Below are 22,312 nucleotides of genomic sequence, written 5' to 3'. Positions count from 1 at the left end.
AGAAATCGGTTGAAGAGGGAATGTGTGCGTAGTGATCGTTCCTGACCATTTTACCACTCACTTATACTAACTGATATAGGCAACCCAGCCATTTCTAAGAGTTGCCCGTGTTATTAAAAGAATATCCACATTAAAATACTTGAAATGAGGCCAAGTAAACCAGATTGCTCCATCAGACAAAAAAAAGTGCAATCACTTTGTTAGAACAATGCAAACAAAGTTCTATCCGGGCAAAAAAGGGTTTTACACGGCATATTCTTTTTCAAAACAACAATAATGTGCAACCTGTGCGAAACAAAATGTGTGAGCCATCAAGTTGTATTAGTATTAGTGACTGTCTGTGTACTTTCCTTTCTGCCAATATAAATGATGAATAAAAGATCAGAGAAGAAATTCTGCAAATTTATGTGACGACCCTAACAACTTCTCTGACTGCTTTAGATGGCATGTGAAGAAGCTGTTGGGACTTTAATGGAACACGAGGAGATGTGACGTTCACTGACTGGGCGAACAACATGGGAAGATCTACCACGATAGAGCTGGTGATGGGAGTGTACCTGAACAGATAGAGGTCTTGTTGTTCAACATGTGGCAGCGTCAGTAGTGAGGAGTCGTGCAGCCAGCGGCCCTGGACGATCATCTGCACCAGGTTGCAGATGCTGATGGCCGTAACGAGCCAGCCTTCATTGGCAGCTACATCCAGCATTGCCTGATGAGAACATAGTACAGACTTCAAGATAATTCTCTTTTTGATGGTTGGGATAGTTGGGTTGGATTTTTAAAAATGTAATTTCTCAATACATTTGGCTCCCTCACTATCTGACTGTGACAATCATCCGAGTTCATGTGTTGCAATTAGATACGCAATGAGACAGAGTGTAGCCAATGGGAGGCGAGCTGGCGGTCATGGATGACCTGAGACCTTCAGACATTCACTTACACATGTACACTGTAAGCATCAATAATACAAAACATATACATTCATTCAATAAAAAACAAAATAAAGAAACCAGAAGAAGACCAGAATCATTTGAGTAAACGGTAGCAGCAGGACACCAGAAAAGTAACCACATCCAGGAACCATGCAATAGCACTGCCAGATACACGGCATGGAAAATCACAAGCACATGTGAACACACGCACACACACACACACACACACACACACACACACACACACACACACACACACACACACACACACACACACACACACACACACACACACACACACACACACACACACACACACACACACACACACACACACACACACACAAACAAACACAAACACACACAAACACACACAAACTCCTGAGCTGTGGACAATGGTTTACAGAAGTTAAGACATGGTCCTAACTTCAAACAGTACATACAAAGAACATAAACAACCCTGGGATACAAGTGAAGTTACAGTAGAATAGTTAAAGTAATGTTGTTATGTTTGGGACTCTGGTAAGTTGACCAGGCGCTAAGGATTCTGTTGTTTAAAACCTTGTATCAGACAATGAGAATGCTGGGTGTTAGATCTAAGATATTTATGAAATGGATCAGCAACAAATCACTTACTAATGTTGAACATTCCCCTTATTCTCTGCTTCATGAACAGCACAGTACCGTGCTCTCTTCTGCAATACATAACTCAAATCTATTAGTTGCGTTTCCCTCATGCTGCTATTATTAGGTGACCGTTACATTCAAGTTAGAGTTCATGCTTCTAAACTTCTTTTATTATTCTGATAAAACACCATAGTTCTGAATGTGGACCTTTTATGATGACAACATCAAAAGGGAATCCCATCAAGAGACTTAATCAATAGTCTTATCGTAAGATTATCAATGTGTTTATGAAAGAAGTAGTTCAACTGTGTGAGCAATGCATTCCACCACAGGTTAGCCAGTTTTTTTTACATGATGATCAGATCCTGGGAAGGTATTCTTGCCAAGGATCCTACTTATTCAAACCGTGTAAATGCTCCGAACCTGTAGCGGGCAGCATTTCACCACTACTACTGGGTGCACGCAATCTAAACGTACAATCATCACTTATGAACGTAGAGAAACACCAACTACTCACTAACAGCAAAGGCAAAAAACTGCTAAAGTCATCTTTTGGTACTGTGCCACTAATCGGGGGCTGTTTCATTGTCAGGAAACTACAAGGAGAGGCAGCCATTAGCGGTCAGCTGGAGCAATTCTAATTCAGCCAGCGCAAACCCCGAAGGGCTTACCGTCTGTCACGGCTGGAATAAAAAGTCAGCTGATCCGGCAGAGAGTACCCTGGGATCAGACTCTGGGGTTCACGCTGCCGTGCTTATTTCAGTAGATATCTCGACAAAACAACACACGGCATCTTTGACATGATGTCAACACGGTAACCTCTTCACATTCGGTTGATAATGGGAGTTTATTTTCTGAATGTTTTAAACTCAAATTTTACACGATGCACCTTTATTAAATCTGACCTCAAAGACATATGCAGGGTAACTTGGGATAGAATCTGTGTCTGAACCTCGAGTCTCACTGCTGGTGCCCCTCAGGGTTCTGTTCTGGGTCCCCTTCTTATTTTCTCTTTACATCAAGTAACAGCTCTGTTGTTCATTCAAAGCCTGCACGTGTCATCCGACCTCTGCAGCTCTTCCAGAATGCAGCAGTCTTCAAGCTACCCAAGTTCTCCCGCTCTACAGCGCTCCTTTGCACCTTGCGCTGGCTCCGGGTGGCTGCTCCAGTCCAACTGAAAACACTGGTACTTGCCTTCCATTGTGAAGTATGGCTCAGACCCATCTCAAATCCAGGACAGGACAAAGTCAAACCGTACACCCAGCCCGTCCACTGCGCTCTGTTACGGCCAATCAGCTTGCCACTTCCTCACTACGAGTGGGCCCGACTACCACACCAAGTCTCAACTGTTTGCTGTCCTAGTTTCGCAATGGTGGAATGAACTCCCCATTGGCACGAGGACAGCAGAAACACTACATATCTTCTAACAGAGACTAAGAACTCATTTATTCAGACTACTCGTTCTTTATATGTTGAAACAGTTCAGCATATATGATGAAGTTAATGTACTTATTTGTTGCATTGTATCCACATAGCTGAGTACACATATTGAGAAGTCGCTTTGGATAAAAATGGTCAACTAAATTAATGAAATTTGATTGAATCCTACCTGACAGATTCGAATGGTGTTGTCCAGTACTGTTTTGGTATCGGTGGTGTAGTCAGTGCACGGCAGCGGGGCGTGGCTGAAGTGGGCCTGCAGCAGCAGATGGGTCTTGGTGTGGGCGCTGTCATAGGAGTGAGGGTTGACCTGCAGGGGGAGCTGCTGAGCCAGCTGGCTGTTCAGCTGGTCCTCATTGTGTCTGACGGGTAGCTCGGCATACTCTTCTGCCTCCTGCGGGACAGAGATCAAAAGTGAAACAGTCCAAAGCGGGTTGTGGTCGGACCTTTCAAATGGAATTACAGGGTTACAGGGTTCGATTTATAAAGATGTGCCACCTATGATTATGTCACATGGCTGTCGCATCCAACCTGCATGTGCCGCCATGTGACATGACTTGGGTATCGTGTTCACGGTGTTCCACAACGTAAGAGAGCAGCTTGGTCATCGCCCTCTGGCCCAGAACCTACCAATTGAGTGTTATTGAGTGTATATGATCCTGAAAAAAACGTAGCACTCTCAGATGCCAATGTTATCCATTCTGTGGAGCTCTGTTAGAGAGCATCAGAGTTCATTCTCAGCTAAAGGAAAATAGGAGAATGTTGAAAGCCTTTTCCAAGACAACCTAATACTTTGCAATTGCATTTACTTCCCCGGTCTTCTGGTTTGGAAAACCGACTGTTCCCCTTCCCACAAAGACTGCAGAGGAATCTTTTCAATACACCCAATGACTTTGAGAGGGAGTTTTTTTGAGAATGCTGAACATTGAATCATAAAGACTGCACTGGTTCACTGGATGAGTGAATTGATGATAATGGTCCATCCACCTCCTCTTTGTGCTGAGGCGGCATGTTACGTCTTGTTTGTGGCTGGGATACGGAGAGATGCGCGGACACGCATACCTCCTCTCCGCTAATTCACTTCAGTTCAACTTCGGCTAATGTAGCCCCATCAACAGGCTACACTGCATTTGTCATAGCCTCCCCCCGGCCTGGACTGTTAAGGCTCCATCCATCACTGACTGAAGCCGGTGTTTCAGAAGCTAGGACCTGAAAAAGGACCTGAGCTGGGCGGGGGCTGGGATGAGGGATAGGAGGAGTGATTTATCTTTCAGTGTCACTGTGTCTGCATATGGATGTGCTGGAGAGAGAGGGACTATACAGGGGCGAAACAGGCATGGTAGAGAGTGGAGCTTTGAAGCAATACTTGCAGAGAGAAAACAGAAAGAGGTGAGCAAACAAAAAGCGAGGGATGTCTACCCTGCTGAAACAGATTGTTGGGGTCACGTCCACAGAACAACTGCTACAAAAACTTATTACAACCTTTACAAAATTATATGATAAAGAAAAGTTGCAGACTTTGTCAACTGGCTTGCAGTTCATTCCTTGAGGGCGGCCAGTTGTGCATAAAAAAGTAATTGTGGGGAACACAACGATATCACTGGATCAGAGTAAACAAGCCGACAGTTTCATAAAACCCTTAATTTGGAGGGAGAACTGAGTGCGAGTGCACCGGTAATGAATGTAATAATACCTCATTGCAAAGCAAAGCTGATCTGCTTCCAGAACCCAGACCCGAGCCAACATATGATTATTTTAGGCAATTTATTAGGCCTGAATTTGTGCTCACTGATGCCTCGACAATCAGAGCCAATCAGAGGCAGGATCAAGCACGGGGACAACAACTTCCTGTGCCAGAACCAGAAAAACAACGAATATAAAATGGCCACGGAACATGTCAGTAAGCGTTGATGAGATGGAAGCAGCTGAACAGAAAGAACCATCTCTAAATTGGCTTATATCTTCACTTGACGTGGCAAATATTATGCTAAACCCAATTCTAAATTAGTCTGATTGACGACAGCAAGTATGGGAGGTCAAAGTTCAAGCAGTTTTCTCTAAATCAGTTAAATGATTTGTTTCCAACATGTCTGATAATCTTCTTACGCTGTCAGACTGTGCTCACATGAAATTCCTTAGCTTGGTGAGCACAATGTCCTCTCAGTACTACAGATACATGGAGTTCTAGGAGATGCCTCCTAGCTCTTTCACAGTTATTTTTCTATGAGTCGCCAATTCAATTCAATTCAGTTTATTTTGTATAGCGCAAAATCACAAATTTGCTTTTACAATCTGTACACATACGATATCCTCACATCGATTCAGGAAAAACTCCCCCAAAAAAACCTTTAACCCAAGGGCGTAGGTTTGCATATGGTCCATAGTCACGACCAAAGTTTTGGAAAAGACACAATTGTCCCCATGCATGTACAGGCTAGGCTAAGTTTTCTTTGCTCTTTAGGGAACAGTCAGCTTGAGTGACAGTGACCGTCATGAAGTGAGTGTAGCAGTGTCATGGACATGGGGAGTGAACCATACCAGCCTGATCTTAAACTCATCAGAGTCCAGCAACTTCAGCACAAGAAGTTACGGTTTCAGGCAAAGTGGTACAGTCAGTATCTGTGGCTGCATGATAGCCCTACATTGAAGAAGGTACTTTGTTTTAAGTGTGTCAAAGCATACACCATCAAAAAGACCACTCTGGAACAAAATAATGACCCAGCCTTCTGCTTAAATGGTTTTAGTAATTGGAAAAATGTAATTGACAGCTTTAATCGTCATCAAGCGAGTAAAGCAAACCATCATGCTGTAAAAACAAACGCATTGGAGAAAACACCAGTTCACACCCAACTACTAAGTGCAATGGATAAAACACATCGGGAGGTAAGGCACTATCTAATTAAAATTATGGGAGGTATCTTGCTAGACACGGGCTTGCCTATAGAGGACATGAGGTAGATGAGGGTAATTTGTACCATCTTGTTAAATTCATGGCAACAGAAGACCCTCTTCTGACCTCTTGGTTTTATTACTGTTATTATGTTTAAATAAGTTCCAAGTTACACAAATGTTAATATAGTTTACTAAAGTTTGCCTGTTCAACAGTGTCCCTGCCAATGCTGAGACCAAACCCACGCCCTTGCTTTAGCCCTTTAACGGGGAGGAAAGGAAAGAAACCTTTGGGAGAGCAACAGAGGAGGATCCCTCTCCCCGGATTGACAGAAGCAATAGATGTCATGTGTCTGACCACCATGCCAGGTTCTCCTCATGGGCCTGGTATGCATCTCTGTAAAACCCAACACGTTTGATAAACCTCATGTTCGATGCTTGTTCGTCTTGGGAAGCAAGAGGACAAACACAGCAGCAACAAAAACAGAGACAAAGACAGGCTGAGTGGCAGCGCAGTGCTCGGAGAGGAAAAGAAGCGTGTGAAGGGGGTTGGGGGGAAGGTGGTGTTGCAAAGAGGTGTGAGTGTTGCTCATTAGTGGCCACACTGCAGTAATTAGGGGGAACTGGAGGAGCATGCCAGTGCTTTGTAGCTAACAGAGGGGGAGTGGACAGGACGGCGGGGTGACTGGCCTATTATATCGCAGCCTGTTGGGGAGTGAGTCAAGCATGGCATGCTTTGGTCTGCTTCCAACTACAATGTGTGCAGAGGAGAGTGATGGGGGGGTGTCTCGGCGTAGCCTCCCCGCCATGTGTTAGCATCATTATTGAAATCAGGTTCAACCACTGAGCTCACTGGACTTCCAGCTGTGTGCTAAAAGTAGAACACAAGAATGTAAGCTAGGAACTATCTAAAAACACATATGTCATAAATAAATCTCTAGTCTCAAATTGTAAAAAATGTGTTATTTGGTCACAACTTTTTCCACAATGAATGTATCCACTCAACTATTGTGTGTGTATCAAAGCCTGATATATCTTCTCCCTCTGTGCCATAGAGTTCCATCGCCGTCCAAAGACTTATGCCAAATTTCCCCTGCATGACACGGCTCGGCTCAACTTGTTTCTGGTACCTTTTCCCCATAGCAACCCCTCCAGGAGGCTGGATTCTGAACTGATCATCAGATTGCCCCTGCATGAAATTTCCGTGACATTGTCTCCAACGCAACACAAACGCAGCGTGTTCTCTCGGCGGATCCTTTCATGGCCAACCAAACAGAGGGGTAGCATTAGGTAGCATTATCCGAGCACCACATGTGTATGAACCTGTTGATGAAAATAGTCCTGACATTTTCCCCCTGTTTGAGTAATGTTTGCTAAAAACTACAGTAGCCAACTGTTTTAGAAAATAACTGAGCCTTGACATGTTTTTATATAACGTTATATTTTCATATTCGGGTATTTCTTTTTTTTCAATTGTAAATGTTTTATATTTTAAATCAGCATCTGGATCCTTATCCGCATCAACACACACATGAACAGGAACAATGTGAGGGTCCCAAGACAGAGGATGTTGTATGTGTAAGCAAATTTGTGATTTTCATTTACTTATGCTCTTAGAACAAGTGATGAATTGCACTATGAACAGATATATATATATATAAATACATATACAAACCCATCCCCCCACTGACAGGTGTGAATCCACCACCCCTCCAATCACAAGCCAGAGTATGGATGACCTTGCCGCTGGGACAGACAAGGTCAATGAGTAAAAGGAAGGGCAACATACCACACGACAGACTGAGGAGTTAATGAAGCGCAGACAAAGGTGCTAATTTGATAGGAGTGAAGTGTGTGTGTGAGCATCACCATTTCCTGATGACTCTCATATCATAATAAGGTGTGTTCTGCAGAGACGCAATGCTACACTAAACACCAAGCTCTCGTTCATATAGTATTGTCATCCTTTTCTGTTGCTTTTACAATTAATGCTTTTTTTGGTAACGCAAATTTGATTGACTTTCACTTAGAACAAATACACCTGTGCATGGACAAAGCATTTCATATTGCATGAGAGCAATTTGCAACCCTGACTTTGTCTACCAAAGGTGCAGCAAATGGAGTTAGAGTCCCACATCTATTTATGAGGTAATCAAGGCAGGTTCTTACAATCCAGATCAGGTTCTACCCATGTCTGGATTCAGGTTGGAGAGCATTTGTGTATGTCCTTGTGCTCTCTAGGCGTTCTATTACTGTATTCACGTAAACATACCACGTACATATCAGCTGTCCGCTCCAGATCAGACTGGAGACGCACGCCTTTAAAAGATGGGTGAGTCGTACTTGCTATCTTTCTACGTTTGTATGTTTTAAACAGAAAACATACGTTTTCTATTGTGATATTCAATAGAAATGACTTCCAAGCCGTCTCCCTCCAGTCATCTGCTACCTTGTTTAGGTTTTCATTGTTTCTTGTCTATTGTGGGCTTTCAGAGCGAGTGACAGGATTAAATAGAAATGGGGCTTCCAACAAAAGTTCAACTTAGAACCTGCTGTTCCTCGTCTCACAGCCAGTGAAGAATGTTCTCATAGAAAACGATTAAATAAACCGCTTGCGTTGCTGAACCCTCGCTTGCGTCGCATTCAGTTAAAACACGATGTCATGGACATAATGCACATGAATAGATATTGAAATGTAATTTTTGGGCCATAGAAATGATCCCTGGGATATATGCTATACCTTCGCTAGACTAAGTGCAGTTCCTGGGATCATTTCTATCACCGACAAAGTCTTGACTTAGCTAATAGCCTACAAGGTGTGAATCGAGAATTATTCATATTTCTGCACGTTATTTACCAGTTCAAACCATAGCAAGTGAGCAAATGCTTTCATTGTGCTTTTCACAGTGTGAAACTCACCGTCAGAATAGAGAGCAGCTCTTGAACGGGCATCTCCGCCTTCAGGCGCTCTTTAAATGTGCCGATGGTCTGATGCCTCAAGTAGTAATAGGATGCGATGCGACCGTAGGTCAGTGGCTCAATGGTCCGGTCATCCTAGAGCATTAATGGACAAATGTGACAACCAGAACCAGATCCCATGTTACACAGATTTGTGTCATTTCACTGACATCAGAATACTACACCTACTCACCTCCTTTATCTCTATGCAGTAAGAGCACTCCAGCTCCCGCAGGCTTTTCTCCACAAGGTTGGACAGGTATTTGTTAATGGACTCGTGGCTGATGTCTTCTAGGCTGTAATAACTAAACACAGCACAAAGGAGTGTTATTGATAAAAACACAGCAAAGACAGAAGAAATATTATGTGTGTTTGTTCTGTTGAACAGAAATACTGTTATGATGATTCGGGGAGTGCAAGCAGACACATATGCTGCAGGTTGAATTCCACTGCTTGGACCATAACTCCTCACTGACTGTTTACAGGCGAGCTACAGAGTATCCTGGTGGAGGGTTTTAGTTGAATTTTGACACATGGATTTGTAAGCTTAGCTAATTACAAGAGCCAGAGGGTCCAAAACAGAAGGAGCTAGCGTAGCTTATTTGAGCGTAGCGTAGCTTATTTGAGCTGTGTTCGTGACCCCGCTGGGCAGATGAGTAAGCGGCTCAACAGCAGTAGCAGGGTTTGCAGACAGTTATGAGACAAGGGTCACCAATATGTTGTACAAACACATCTCCTGAATAAACTGTGAACTTCCTGTCTGGTGAGCTTGGAGAGCTATTGTGACCTTCGCTAGCATATAACCAGGTGACCCGCACGTTAGCGGTTAGCTCCCTAGAGGGATTAGTTTGCCAACAGGCCAGTTGTCACTATCTTACCGAGCTTCTGTACCATCTATTCCACAAGTATGTTGAATTACCTTCACTGGGCCATTCTCCGATGTGACCACATCAAGTTGTACCAGTCAGTGATACTAAACATATGATAAACAGTGCTCAGATGAATACTTAGAATAACAACAAAAACAGGGCTTGTCCTCAACAACTGAAGTTACTCAGTCAACACAGAAATGATGTAAAGCAGTCAAAGACATGAATACAACACTGTAGACACGTGAGCAGTGTTAGAAACATACACAATAACATCAGGCTCTGTAGATCATATCCAGGATATGATAACATACAGGATAAGACCAATCAAAGAGATGGGACTGGGGTTTCCCCTCCTCAATGATGTACCACTAATGATGCAACCTCATTAGGGCCTAATGAAACACAAAGGCAACAATGGAGTAAAATGTTGCAGTAAAATGGCTCGTCACTACTGCCTCTGTGCATTGTTGCTGGTTGTAATCTGGTACACACTGTTGTGGTGTGAAGAAAAGCTACAGCCTGAAAGTATTACCTGAAATAAGACAACCAGTGGCCAGACAAAATAGGTTCCATGCTCAGCACTGCTTTGTAAGAGTTACCACATGAGGCTCAGCCGAAGAGTAATGAAAGACACGCTTCATTAGCTCATAATGACAATATTCGTGCATGGTGTGTGCAAGTCAAATAAAAGAGCGAAGGAGAACGGGCATGGTTTCAATAAAGTTGGAAGAAACAGATGCCAAATATCCTAAAGGTATGTCTGCAAGGGTGAAAAAAAAACTAGTGTAAGTAATGTAATGTAAATATGTCTGAGTTACATTGGAGAACCGTTCACAGAACATTACCGGTGGTTCTTTGTGTTCTTTGAGTGCCATCTGGTTGTTCTCGAGTCTCAGCTGATGATGGTCCTTTGTAAATTGCTGTATACGTTTTGGTGCGAGACCTTCCTTTTGTTTGTTTCAGAAAGCTAAGATGAAATACAAATCTAATATTAGAAACATATACAGGTCATTAAACTGCAACCATTATTGCCACTAATTCTGACTGAAAACACTTGTAAGTACTTGGCATTTCCATCAATCGACACTTATCTGGGTCCAAGTTATGGTGGCATCAGGCCATGTCCGTGAGTTCCCCCAGGGGGATCCCAAAACGCTCCCATGTCAGATAGGATTCATAATCCTATAATCCTATAATAATTCAGACGCCAGAGCCCATCGCCCTATCTCTAAGGTGCCAGTTACCTCGCAAAGGAAACTCATTTTGACCATTCTTTTCCAAACCTCATGACCATACAGTAGGTGAGCATTGGATCGTAGACGGACCAGTAAATCGAGAGCCACTATGTAACTTCTGGTGCACCTGTTTGTGTTCTTCCCGTTGACCTTGCACTGCAACCTAACCTAGATTGTGAACAAGACTCCAAGGAACTTTAAAAGTCATACTCCTTGTCCACTAAACATTTGCACACTGGGTTGGAAAAGTTCACGAATCCTCATGGCATCCTTGAAAGAGAAAGATGTCAGTGGAGCAGCTAAAGCTAAAGAGGTCTACTGTCCCATGACATGGACAGAATCGCCATTGCTCCTCTTGAATCTGAAGCTATGATGAAGAAGAATGTATACAGTATATGTGCATGCTATGATAAAAGTTATTGTTGAATCATTGGTGAACTTCCTTCAACTTCCCAAGTATGTGTTGCTTCCATGACACAACATATTTTGTTGGTGCACTGTCTTTATAAAAGAAGAACATACAAACGGTAATAAATAGGTTATTACCCTGAGAGCCCGAGGAGCAACCACCTACAGTAAGTCAATGAACAGAGACCCAAAATGTTGAAATCAAACAATAAACTACCAAGTGGAGCTTTAAGTTGTTGAGAAGAAGCAATAATAGCGAGGATGACTACCAATAAGTCAGGTAACAGGTGAGGGGGAATACTAGATTAAGTTTTCTGCATAATGCATGCAAATCTTCAGAAGAAATCGCCCACTTCTCATATTACATTAGAACAAACGATATCTTCATGATCATCATACAGAATCATTCATTGTGCATTTGGGAGCAGGGAGGGGTAATCGCAGCCTCACTTGTGGGCTGGAAGCAGCAGTTTAGACGGGTAATAGTCACATTTAATGGCCGTTTAATGTTAAGTATTTCTTTCATTCCCATCACTCCACATGTTAACAGCACGCGGTTCGAAGCGCTGAATGTGTTTATTACTGAACACATTTCACAGATCTGTACTGGTAACAGGGCCTGTCTGATTAAGTCACAGCCATTAGCATCATCACCATTAGGCTCCTGATGGTGCGGGGAGTCGGCCTGCAGACGTTTACGATGCCCATGGGACCCTGGGCCTGTGTCTGTGTGTAATTGTGTGTGTGTGTTGTGGGAATCAAAGCATGAAAGCACCGGTGATAGATTAGCTGTTCAGATATAAAACACAGCTGCGTGGAGATAACAGTGTCGGGGGATCTGTGCATTCAGAAGCAACATTTATGACTTTGACTATCATCTGAGTTAACATGGAGCTGAATTTAGGAGGGCCAGTATACAACTGTTGATTAAGGAGCATGCAATACAGGCAAAATATGTTTGTCAAATTATTTTTTGATTTAATGGAAGGCCTGTGGGTCTACCTTTGTGTCAACCGTAAGTGCAAGTAATGGAATACAACGTCAGTCCAGTTTACATCTTCTGGTATGAATGTTGCTGCACCTTCTAACATTTCTGTTTTCTTTGCTCCCCGTTAAATTTGAAGGTCAACTATTGAAGAATCTATAGAATCGTTTAACCACTATCCTCTGATACAGTCACTGTGGGACAGAGATCAGTAGCATTTCATTGAATCTAAATCCAGTTTCAAACCCACTAACTAAATCTAAAATGTTCTCAAATCCGCTTTATGTTTCACTTTGAACATTTTTAAGTAACTAGTTAAAAATGACAAACAAATCAATGATTTGTAATCAGCTTTTGTTAGCTGAGAAGGGCCTTTTTTTAGTGGCGATCTAATTAATGTTCACAACCGGAAGAGTATAAACTAAAAATGAGCAGCAGCAGATAAGAAATTATGATCAAAAATATCTGACGCATTAAAAATCAAATAACAGGTTTAGTTTATTTAAAGATTTAAAAAAGTGAGGGAACAGATTGGCAAGCCGTGCTTGATTCAACTTCATGACCTCAGCCTTGCCAGATGTAAAAAAACAAAAAAACATACGCGTTTAATAATCGTCAGGAATGGTTTACCAATCTGTTATCCCTACATTTATTAATCTGTTTTACACTGTTGACCAATCCCTCCCTTCGTTTATTAATCCATATACACTGTTGACCAATCCGCTCCCTTGCTTTATTAATCTGTACATGCTGTTCACCAATCCCCTTTCTTGCTTTATTAATCTGTTCACCAATCCGCTTTCTTGCTTTATTAATCTGTTCATAATATTCACACTGTTGACCATTCCCTCCCTTGGATTATTAATAATATTCACACTGTTGACCATTCCCTCCCTTGGATTATTAATAATATTCACACTGTTGACCAATCTGCCTTCATGGTTTATCAATCCATTCACACTGTTGACCAATCCGCTCGCTTGGTGCATTAATCTGTTCACACTAAACTGTAACTGTTAAATGAACGTCATGCCAAGAGTCCTAACTTCTTTGGACTTATTGAACTACTAAAACATAAACCCCTCGTTATAGGGTTGTGTTACAGAGTGATGGTTTGTTAAACATTTATTTTGCTAAATGGGAGCCAGCCCAAGTCACATCAAAATAAGACACTGATGTAATTCATTGTCACTTTGGACAAGTGCAAGGGTATTTTGTTGGATTGTTGGAGATTATGGGATAGGGGAATGTTGCAGCAAGCCATCCCTGAGCTCTGATGGTATTCTCGGCTGTAACTCAAGCATGTTCTCAGTGGCGGTTGAACTTCTCAGAGGCTGTCTCTTATGATTTTCATGGACACAATCTTGAGGTGAAGCTGAGGAGTGGAGAGCTTCCATTTTGTGGCCCAGGGGTTGCACCGCTGCTTTCTGCTGAAGATGTGGTTGGGTTGTCTTCATCGACCTGTGACCCAAAGGACACACTGGATGGTTGAAAGCCAAGTGAGAAGTAGCTGGCATGAGAATCAGCTCCTCCATGGTATTCTGGAACATTGTGGATTCCTACATTTGTGAAGGAGTTTATTTATCTTGCAGTCTTGTTATTGAGTAAGGGTCAAATGGAACATGAGATCACAGGCAGATTGGTGCACGATAGACAGTAATGCCTGTCATGGTGAAGAGGGATCTGAGCCTGAGGGTTCAGATCTATGTTCTAACCCTCACTTCCGGTCTTGAATGTTTGGTAGTGAGACACGAAATCTTGGAGATCAGAGAAACAACTACTTCAATCAATTAATAGATACCCGGCAAGGTAGTTTGGGCTTTTGATCAGGATGCCTTTTGGAAGCCTCCAACTTGCTCAACTCTGCTTAGCTTGCTACCGGCGCACTAAATAGGTAGCAGAAAATGGATGGACGGGAATCAAATACAAATATTTAAAGGACAAGCAGATACTGATTATGTAAAGTATATGTATTTTGTTGAGAACATTGTATAAATACAGTTGTATAAATACAGAGATGTTTCACAACAATATAAAATAGATATTATGGCTGCACGGTGTAGTGGCTAGTGTTCTGCAACTCCATCTCCAGCTCCCACAGTCAAAAGCAAACCCTAACCTATCAGTTAGCTTAATGGATGCCTCTAAATTGCCCGTAGATGTGAGCGTGAATAGTTGACTGTCAGCCTCGCGATAGTCTGGCAACTTGTCCAGGGTGTACCCAATGTCAGCTGGGAAAACATTGCATTGAAACATCTCTAACTACAACTAATAATAAGTCAACCTTTGATCTTTGTAATACATGAAGTGCTAGTTGCAGTAGTATTCTAATCCTGGGTCTCATTATTGTGACTTTCAAAACAGTTTTTCAGGCTTGATATTTCAATTCATGGCGAGAGACAGTACAGACTGGAGAGATACAGAAAGGGAATGATATCAAAGTCCCTGGTACATGCTGTGTTTACATGGTCAGTATGAGCCAAAGGATGACCATACATGTTATTTGAGGCTCTCTACCAGTCCTAGACCAACACTAAATCCCTTTCATTGCTTTGCAGAAAATGGTCAGACATTGAATATTGTCCTGACATCCTAGAATCCAAAATGAGTGTCCTGTTTCACTGACCCGTATTGGTACAACCCTACTGCTCGGTCTCAGTCAGGGACTGGATGGTAAATGTGGGATGACAGCCGTGCAAATACCAACAGGCTGGAATGCTCTGGAATGGTCTCTGTCTACACAGCAGATGTTTGACCGAAGAACATGGCACTCCTCTAAATAGGTTGTGAGAGCGGGACAAGAATGTGTGCATGTGTGTTTGCTTTAGTTCTGAACTGAATGATCTGCTGCCGTTGGTGATAACATGTGGTGTGAGCTGGTTTGCCTAACCTTGGGTTCATCACCAGCCGCCTGAAGAAGTAGGTCCAGGTGATGTAGTCCATTGCATCCTGTTTGGATGAGATGGTTCCTGCAGCAATCTCAGCATTCAGATGGTCTGACAGCACACTGAGGAGGCTGGAGATACGGCACGCAATCACAGGAGACTTCATTATTATCAATCAGCTGGAATTCTAACCTCAATACTTATCCTCTATGAACAGAAATTTGCCAACCATTCTGATTAATAGTTACTTATTAAAATATATCATATCTATCTATCTATATCATATATATATATATATATATATATATATATATATATATATATATATATATATATATATATATATATCTCTAGTACTGCATCACATAACACATGTGACTCTCCAGCACAGATCTCTGAGGCAGTACAGCTTATGAAGCAGCTCCTGACCAATCCTGTTAATAAACGGTTGTCTTTCTGTACTATTACTTCTAATTATGTCGAGCAAACAATTTGTTATGCTGCAATAGTTACATTAAATGCATCCGTAAAAAACAACTTGCCTCCCAGTTTGCCTACCGATGGCTCTTTTGTGTGCTACAACTTTTTCCGGCTCCAATACTACACATGTTCCCCTGTCACTGTCCTTTTTCTTATACTGGGTAACAGTTAATACGGTCTTGTTCATACAGAAACATCCTTTCTATGTACAGCCCAGACAATGGTGGGAGAAGACAGTGGCCGTGTGGCTGTTACCTGGACTCGACAGGGAACGGCTCATAGAGGAACTTCTTGTAGAAATCCTTCTTGATGTCATGGACGAGGATAACGGCTTTGCCCTGGTCATCAAACTGAGGCCGACCTGCTCGCCCCATCATCTGCAGAACATCTACACACACAGCACAAACACTACAAAGCTGCTCCTCCATCCCATGTTACACAATGCTTAAAATAAGCTGCAAGAACAATGCAAGTGATTCTTTGTTGTCACTTTGTTGACTTTTCCAGAATTCCCCAAAGCTTGATTGCAACTGGTTTTCAATGAGACTATTTCCCATGGTCTGTTACCAAGGTTGAAATAAATGTGAATAATCAAATGACGTAAAGTCATAATGTAACGGGGAAGTGACAAACAATCGTCATGACGGCAACACTAGGAATTAAACCTGAAGGCACAAATGCACTGAAAGTGATAAATGACACGTGTCACTTGATGCTCTTCACTGCAGGCATCCGATGCCAACACCACAGAGGCAGCAGTAGTTTAGGAAAGGTCACCATTTTTGCAACATTTTGTCCATTACAGAAACCCCATAAATACGTATCTTTTATATCATCGATATGATATAATTGAAATAAACAATGAGAGAACAGTGCGTGGACTGTATACCTGTAATGGGGTAGTCCACGTAGCGCTTGGTTTTGCCATCAAAGTATTCAGTTCCCTTAACGACCACCAGGTGAGCAGGGAAGTTCACCCCCCAAGCCAGAGTACTAGTGGCAATCAGAACCTGAGAAAAGATATATATTATGTGTGTGTGTCTGTATGTATATATATATATTTCAGACCAAGGCCAGAGCTTTAAGCAGACCAGCAGTATGTAACGGATCAAATCTGTAATAAAATGGCATCACTGAAGCTGCACAACACTCAGGGAGGGTAAGCTCAAAAGTTGGCAACGTTGTTTGGAGGTATGTCAAGTCATCAGCTCAGTTGAAGAGTATAGATCTAGGCAACAGGTCGTACCTGAATCTTACAGTTGACAAACAGCTCCTCCACAGTCTTCCTGTCTCTCTCGTGCAGGCCAGCGTGATGCATGCCGATCCCAAAGGCCAGCGTCAGCTTCAGGTTGGAATCCCGCACTGTGGCGATGATGGCCTCTATCTGGAGACGGACCAGAGCACAAACAGTGATGGATCAAACAACAGACCCAAGACAATGACACAGCGGAGGGCTGACCGGTGGGGTTTATGCAAAAGGAATAGTTATCTTTAGGATTTTATCCATACTAGTACTCTTATCGGTACTCCTTATTGGTTCTTTTTGAGTATTTTATGAGAAAAAAGACAACAAGAATTCTCAGAATCAACTCGAGTAAAATGTAGTCACACTTTGGAGCTTTGTCTTCTCTCTGCCATGATGCTAGTCTCACGCTGTACTGAGCCGGAGACAAAGAGACAGAGAGACAAGGTTTGAGACAAGGACGTCTCACTCCGTAACGTCTAAAGTACTGATTGCAGTCAGACCCTATATGCTAAAAATTTTTTTAGAATTTAGTACCAGTAGCTGTTTAGAATAGGGTTTCGGGGGGCATCCCTACTCTCCAACGTTGTTGTGATCCAACACCTGCAGATGGATCAAGACCTTCGTAGTTACAGTTCAGTTGCAGACATGTGGCTCATTAGCACGGTTCTCCTGTGGTTCCAGTAGGACTGGGCCATCCTGCCTAATGCTACACAGATCTAACATCTTCCAGCCCAAGACAAACTGTTGGGTTCAAGGTCAAAAAGGTGTATCCTGTGCTTTGCCAGAGTGAAGAGAGCCAGTGGAGCAGAGTTGCAGGAGTAAACCGGGGCCGACACAACAGCTGGTTTCTGTCCTTCGTATTTGTGTTCTTTGTCGTTTAAAAATACAGAATTTGAAGATAGTGTGGAAAAAAGACACTTATAACAACTGATTGAATCAATTATTTAAACTACAATGTATCTTTCAAATACTATACAACTAATAAGAAGGAAGAGACTGAATATCCAGCCCCGGGAGAAGAGAGCCGGCGCTTTGGGGCAGCAGCAGAGGAAGAAAGAGCTGTCAGGTCAGAGATGGGGTTTGAGGCGGTGGGTCACCCCCTGCTGAGAGTTAAGCAGCTAACGCCAGAAGCCTGTCAGTCAAACAGCAGGGAGTTGAGCTCCTACACGGGCCAGCGCGGAGAAGCAGCAGGCGGCAGCACATGTCAGGGGAACACACACAGAGGCCGGGGACGCTGTGCACACACAGACAGGAGCTGGGCCTCTGCTCTGAGAAGTGTGCCTGCAGGGTTCAGGAGACACAACTGAACACAACTGTATCATTTTCAATACATCATAGTTGAGTAAATAATGCTAGAACATGCATACTAATAGTATACAGAGAATGCGATGATTGAAATCATTGTCAGCAAGTAATGACTTTCCTCTGGAAGATCAGCCCTCCACCTGTATGGGTCTATGAAACACACAGTGCATTACACAAGATCGAAGACCCAAGTGAAAGCTCATTGACGATTTGCCATTTTCTTTGTTTATGGAAATGACGGGATCACGATGTCTCAAAAGGTACTGATCATACATTTGAAATCTCGAGGTAATTACCGCTCCATCAGTACTGGATATCTAAGTGTTATAATAATATTAGCATACTTTTTAAATGCGAGCTCAGAGGAGTCATTTGCTCCCATCTTGAACTGATCCTAAGGTATGCACAGACTATGTAGTGGAGGATGACACAGGATTTTCTGGCACAAGATGGATGGAATTTCATCTGTAATTACACTTAAAGCGGCACTTACACAGAGAAATGGAGCAGCAGCACCAGGAAATCCTGCGAGCGCATTGTGTTCTGCCAACTAGCGCCGCCGCCGCCACTGTGGTTTTGGGGTAAACTGGCCCTTTAATACCTGCCTACATGAGCTAAATATGGACGGACTAGGTCGAGCAGCCAGCACCGACTGTTTATCGCGCTTCAAATCTACGATTTTAGTTGTACATTGCCAAAACGTGGGTGACCTACTCTCAATACTGTGCCTGAACGCATCCTGCGTCCACACAGAGGGAAGAGTGACTCTGCTGTCCTCGCTGTGCCTGCGGTGTGCACACAGTACAGCCTCAGCTTAGCGTACCTCTCTCTCGTCCTGGTGCAGCCACTGTTTGGGGTTGTCCTCTGTGGCCAGGAAGGCGATGAGGTCGAGAGCAGACAGTCGAGTTTGCCGTCGTGAGGAGACAAAAATCAGCACCGGCTTGGCTGGGGAGTGGCTACGTATCGCTGTAAAGATGAAGATGTAGACACAAGTTTCACATACTGTGTACTTTGTATTTGTTACTGCTCCAGGAACAATTTCAGAATGACTTCTGAATTAAAAACTAAAATCAAGTGTTAGTCTGTCACTCAATACTTCCCCACATGTCGATGTGGTGTACACTCAAATTCAGAAAACATTCGTAATGTAAGGTTTAACGATGTTTAACTATTTATTTATCTGAAATACACACATGGATTGCATATTGTATTATTATTACTTTGACATAACACACAAGATCAAATAGCTCTCAACAAATGCAAATCATTTTGCAGCAGTAAGTTTACCTCAAGCCTGCCACCAGCAAATCAAATGTATAAATGTGCATGAAGCACGTGCACATGTGGACGTGGAGCAGTACCTTGGAAGGTAGGCTTGTTCATGCTGGCCATGCGGGGGCAGTAGTGTTGCCCTGGGAAACCATGGATGTGAACTTCCAGCGGTACGGGGCGTACAGACGGACGGAAGTTAAACAAACCCACCTGTCAGAAGAGAAGAAGGGAGAGGGGGAGGGGTTTACTGGTTGTAATGCAAACTGTCTGTCACTGTCACTGAGGCCCAGAGCAGGCGGCCCCTGCTGGACTCTGCTGTGTTGTGTTTAACCTTTGATGCTGTGTCTATTGTGTGACAAGGCGATATGCTGCAGCGCGCGACCAGAATACAGGAGGTCGTGAACAGTGCATTATTTGGTGTGCGTTGGGGGCTTTACAGTTTTATAGACCGTTGCTTTTCTAAAAAAAGGTTTCAAATGCTTTTCATCAAACAATGTATAAAGAAACCCATTTTTACCGATTATTGTTAAGATGCTGGCGAAAGGGAAAATAAAGAGTACACTTATCCGTATTTGCTGTTAAGAATGGACAATATAAAAGAATGTAACAAAAATCTGCTTTGAATAATTTTCTTTCAGTGTTGAGCTCAGACAGCCGCTATGTTGAGCCTTCTTGGAGGCGTGTACACTATCAGCACTGGCCTTCGGTCTAAAAACATATCAATACGTCTCCTGTGTCCCATTTCTGATGCTCCAGCATCCATCCACTTCACTGCAGTCATTCCTGGTGATTAGGACTTAAGCAGGGCATCCAGACACAGATGATTGCAGAGATAAACTACAACATTAGCTGCAGCCCTAAAGTATCTGTTTATCTTAATTGCTATTATTATATATACATTCAATCAGACATGAAGAGGCAGGCAGCAAACGAAGCATAGACATACAGAGCCAGACAAAGACTGTGGTTTCTGGCTGGCTTCAGTGCAGCAGGGTTCTTGGTACACAAAGCCAAGCTCACTATTCCTCATGAACATGATCCCTCCGTCTAACCAAAGAACAAGGAGTCACCAAGTACGGAGAATCCACTGACAAAGTATTACTAAGCCACGCTCTGCTGGTATGTGGGGAAAAGACTAGCACTGGTGCCAGGGCGGATATCTGACCTGTCCGATTCCCAGCCAGTCAGCGAGGTCTCGAGCATTGGCCAGAGCGGTGGACAGGCCGACTACTCGGACGGTCTTCGATGTGTGGGAGGAGATGAAGTTGGTCCTGGACACGATGACCTCCAACACTGGACCTCGGTCCTCACCTGCAAGCAGGCATAAGGGTACAGTGCAATCAGACAGTTATGTTTAAGTGCCTTCCCGCTGGTATGGGTTTTCTGATATGGAACATTTGGCAGTGGAAATATTAGCCCCTGACATATATATATACTGCAATGTGTCTTCTCACAGCGAGCGGGTTCTGGGTTACCCTGTGTGCATTTGCAGTTTTAAATGTTGTCCTCATGTCCGTCCTCTGGCTTCCTCCCACAATCATAGGTCATATTAAACAACAAAATCATAATTTGAGTCCCCATCAGTTTATTCCTACTGAGACTGCACTTATCTGCACGCTAAATTGAGGTCAGCCTCCTTTCCTCTTGCGGCGTCTTGTCCATTTGTGAACTGGTGAATATTTGCATAGAGCTGCACGGCTGCTTTCTGGATCCGACTGAAAAGCTACTTTTGGTAGCAAAATTGTATCGGCACAAACTACTGGCCGTGGGTTTTTATCCTAAAGAGGGCTTACGAAACATAACCCATTCAAGGTCTCTTACCCAGCAGGTGGATCTCGTCGATGATGAGAATGGCTACTTTCTGGACGTAGCTCCTGTTCTGCCAGCTCCGGCTCACTCCGTCCCACTTCTCTGGCGTGGTGACGATGAGGTCGGCCTGAGCTATAGCTCTCATGTCTGGAGTCACGTCACCCGTCAGCTCCACCACTCTACACACAGGCGAGAACCAGGAAACACTTCAGCCTGCTCATTTTGTTTGTTTGGTTTTCAGACCCTTCTGGATTTAAGTTCATTATTTGTTTATCTCTTGTTGTATGTGCCACCATGTCATTATTCCTACGTTTACATTATGGGAGGGTACATATATATATATATATATATATATATATATATATTTACACAGGACCTTCACAGAAAATAAGACATAAATACACATCAGGCTTTTTTTTTTTTTCCTTAGGTACAGCTAAGGAAGGATCTGAAAAGTCTGTCTGCTCCTTCAGGATGAGCCCGAGGTCACGTCATCAAACAGGTGTACGTCCACAGAGATGGTCGTGTGAGGGTTAAAAACACGGTGATAGGATTAAATGAGGGACATGAGGTACCCGTGTTTGTTTGGTTTTCAGACCCTTCTGGATTTAAGTTCATTATTTGTTTATCTCTTGTTGTATGTGCCACCATGTCATTATTCCTACGTTTACATTATGGGAGGGTATATATATATATATATATATATATATATATATATTTACACAGGACCTTCACAGAAAATAAGACATAAATACACATCAGGCTTTTTCTTGACTTTGTAAACCCTACATATGACAGCAGTTCCTGCCAACTCCATAATGTATCCTGTGCGATGTCATCCATCACTTACTGAGTGTAGATTCTGCTTTTACTTACTTCTTCCCCAGTTTCTCCTCAATCCTGATCTTCCAGTCCTCAATTCTCTCTCTGACCAGGGCTTTCAGTGGGGCGATGTACACCACCTGGACA

The 22,312-nt window shown here is 43.0% G+C and overlaps 1 protein-coding gene across 5 annotated transcripts in view; it reads right to left on the bottom strand.

Moving 5' to 3' along the window:
- The window catches only part of ascc3 (activating signal cointegrator 1 complex subunit 3), a 131,813-nt gene that overhangs the window by 6,091 nt on the left and 103,410 nt on the right, over positions 1-22,312 (bottom strand). For 4 of the 5 annotated variants that reach the window (XM_034528533.1, XM_034528536.1, XM_034528537.1 and 1 more), the window contains exons 26-38: positions 22,220-22,305; positions 21,356-21,522; positions 20,700-20,845; positions 19,624-19,744; positions 19,086-19,228; positions 16,958-17,095; positions 16,601-16,721; positions 15,967-16,099; positions 15,237-15,362; positions 9,040-9,151; positions 8,808-8,942; positions 3,169-3,393; positions 558-709 (exon numbers count right to left, since the gene is read on the bottom strand). In XM_034528533.1, the coding sequence (XP_034384424.1) occupies positions 558-709; positions 3,169-3,393; positions 8,808-8,942; positions 9,040-9,151; positions 15,237-15,362; positions 15,967-16,099; positions 16,601-16,721; positions 16,958-17,095; positions 19,086-19,228; positions 19,624-19,744; positions 20,700-20,845; positions 21,356-21,522; positions 22,220-22,305 (1,805 nt within the window). Of the gene's footprint in view, positions 1-557; positions 710-3,168; positions 3,394-8,807; positions 8,943-9,039; positions 9,152-12,826; positions 13,906-15,236; positions 15,363-15,966; positions 16,100-16,600; positions 16,722-16,957; positions 17,096-19,085; positions 19,229-19,623; positions 19,745-20,699; positions 20,846-21,355; positions 21,523-22,219; positions 22,306-22,312 lie in introns of those variants that run through there. The other variant, XM_034528538.1, reaches the window with a different exon arrangement.

Source organism: Cyclopterus lumpus, chromosome 25 (genome assembly GCF_009769545.1).
Source record: "Cyclopterus lumpus isolate fCycLum1 chromosome 25, fCycLum1.pri, whole genome shotgun sequence".
NCBI lineage: Eukaryota > Metazoa > Chordata > Actinopteri > Perciformes > Cyclopteridae > Cyclopterus > Cyclopterus lumpus.
This window is presented reverse-complemented; position numbering and strand designations above follow the sequence as displayed.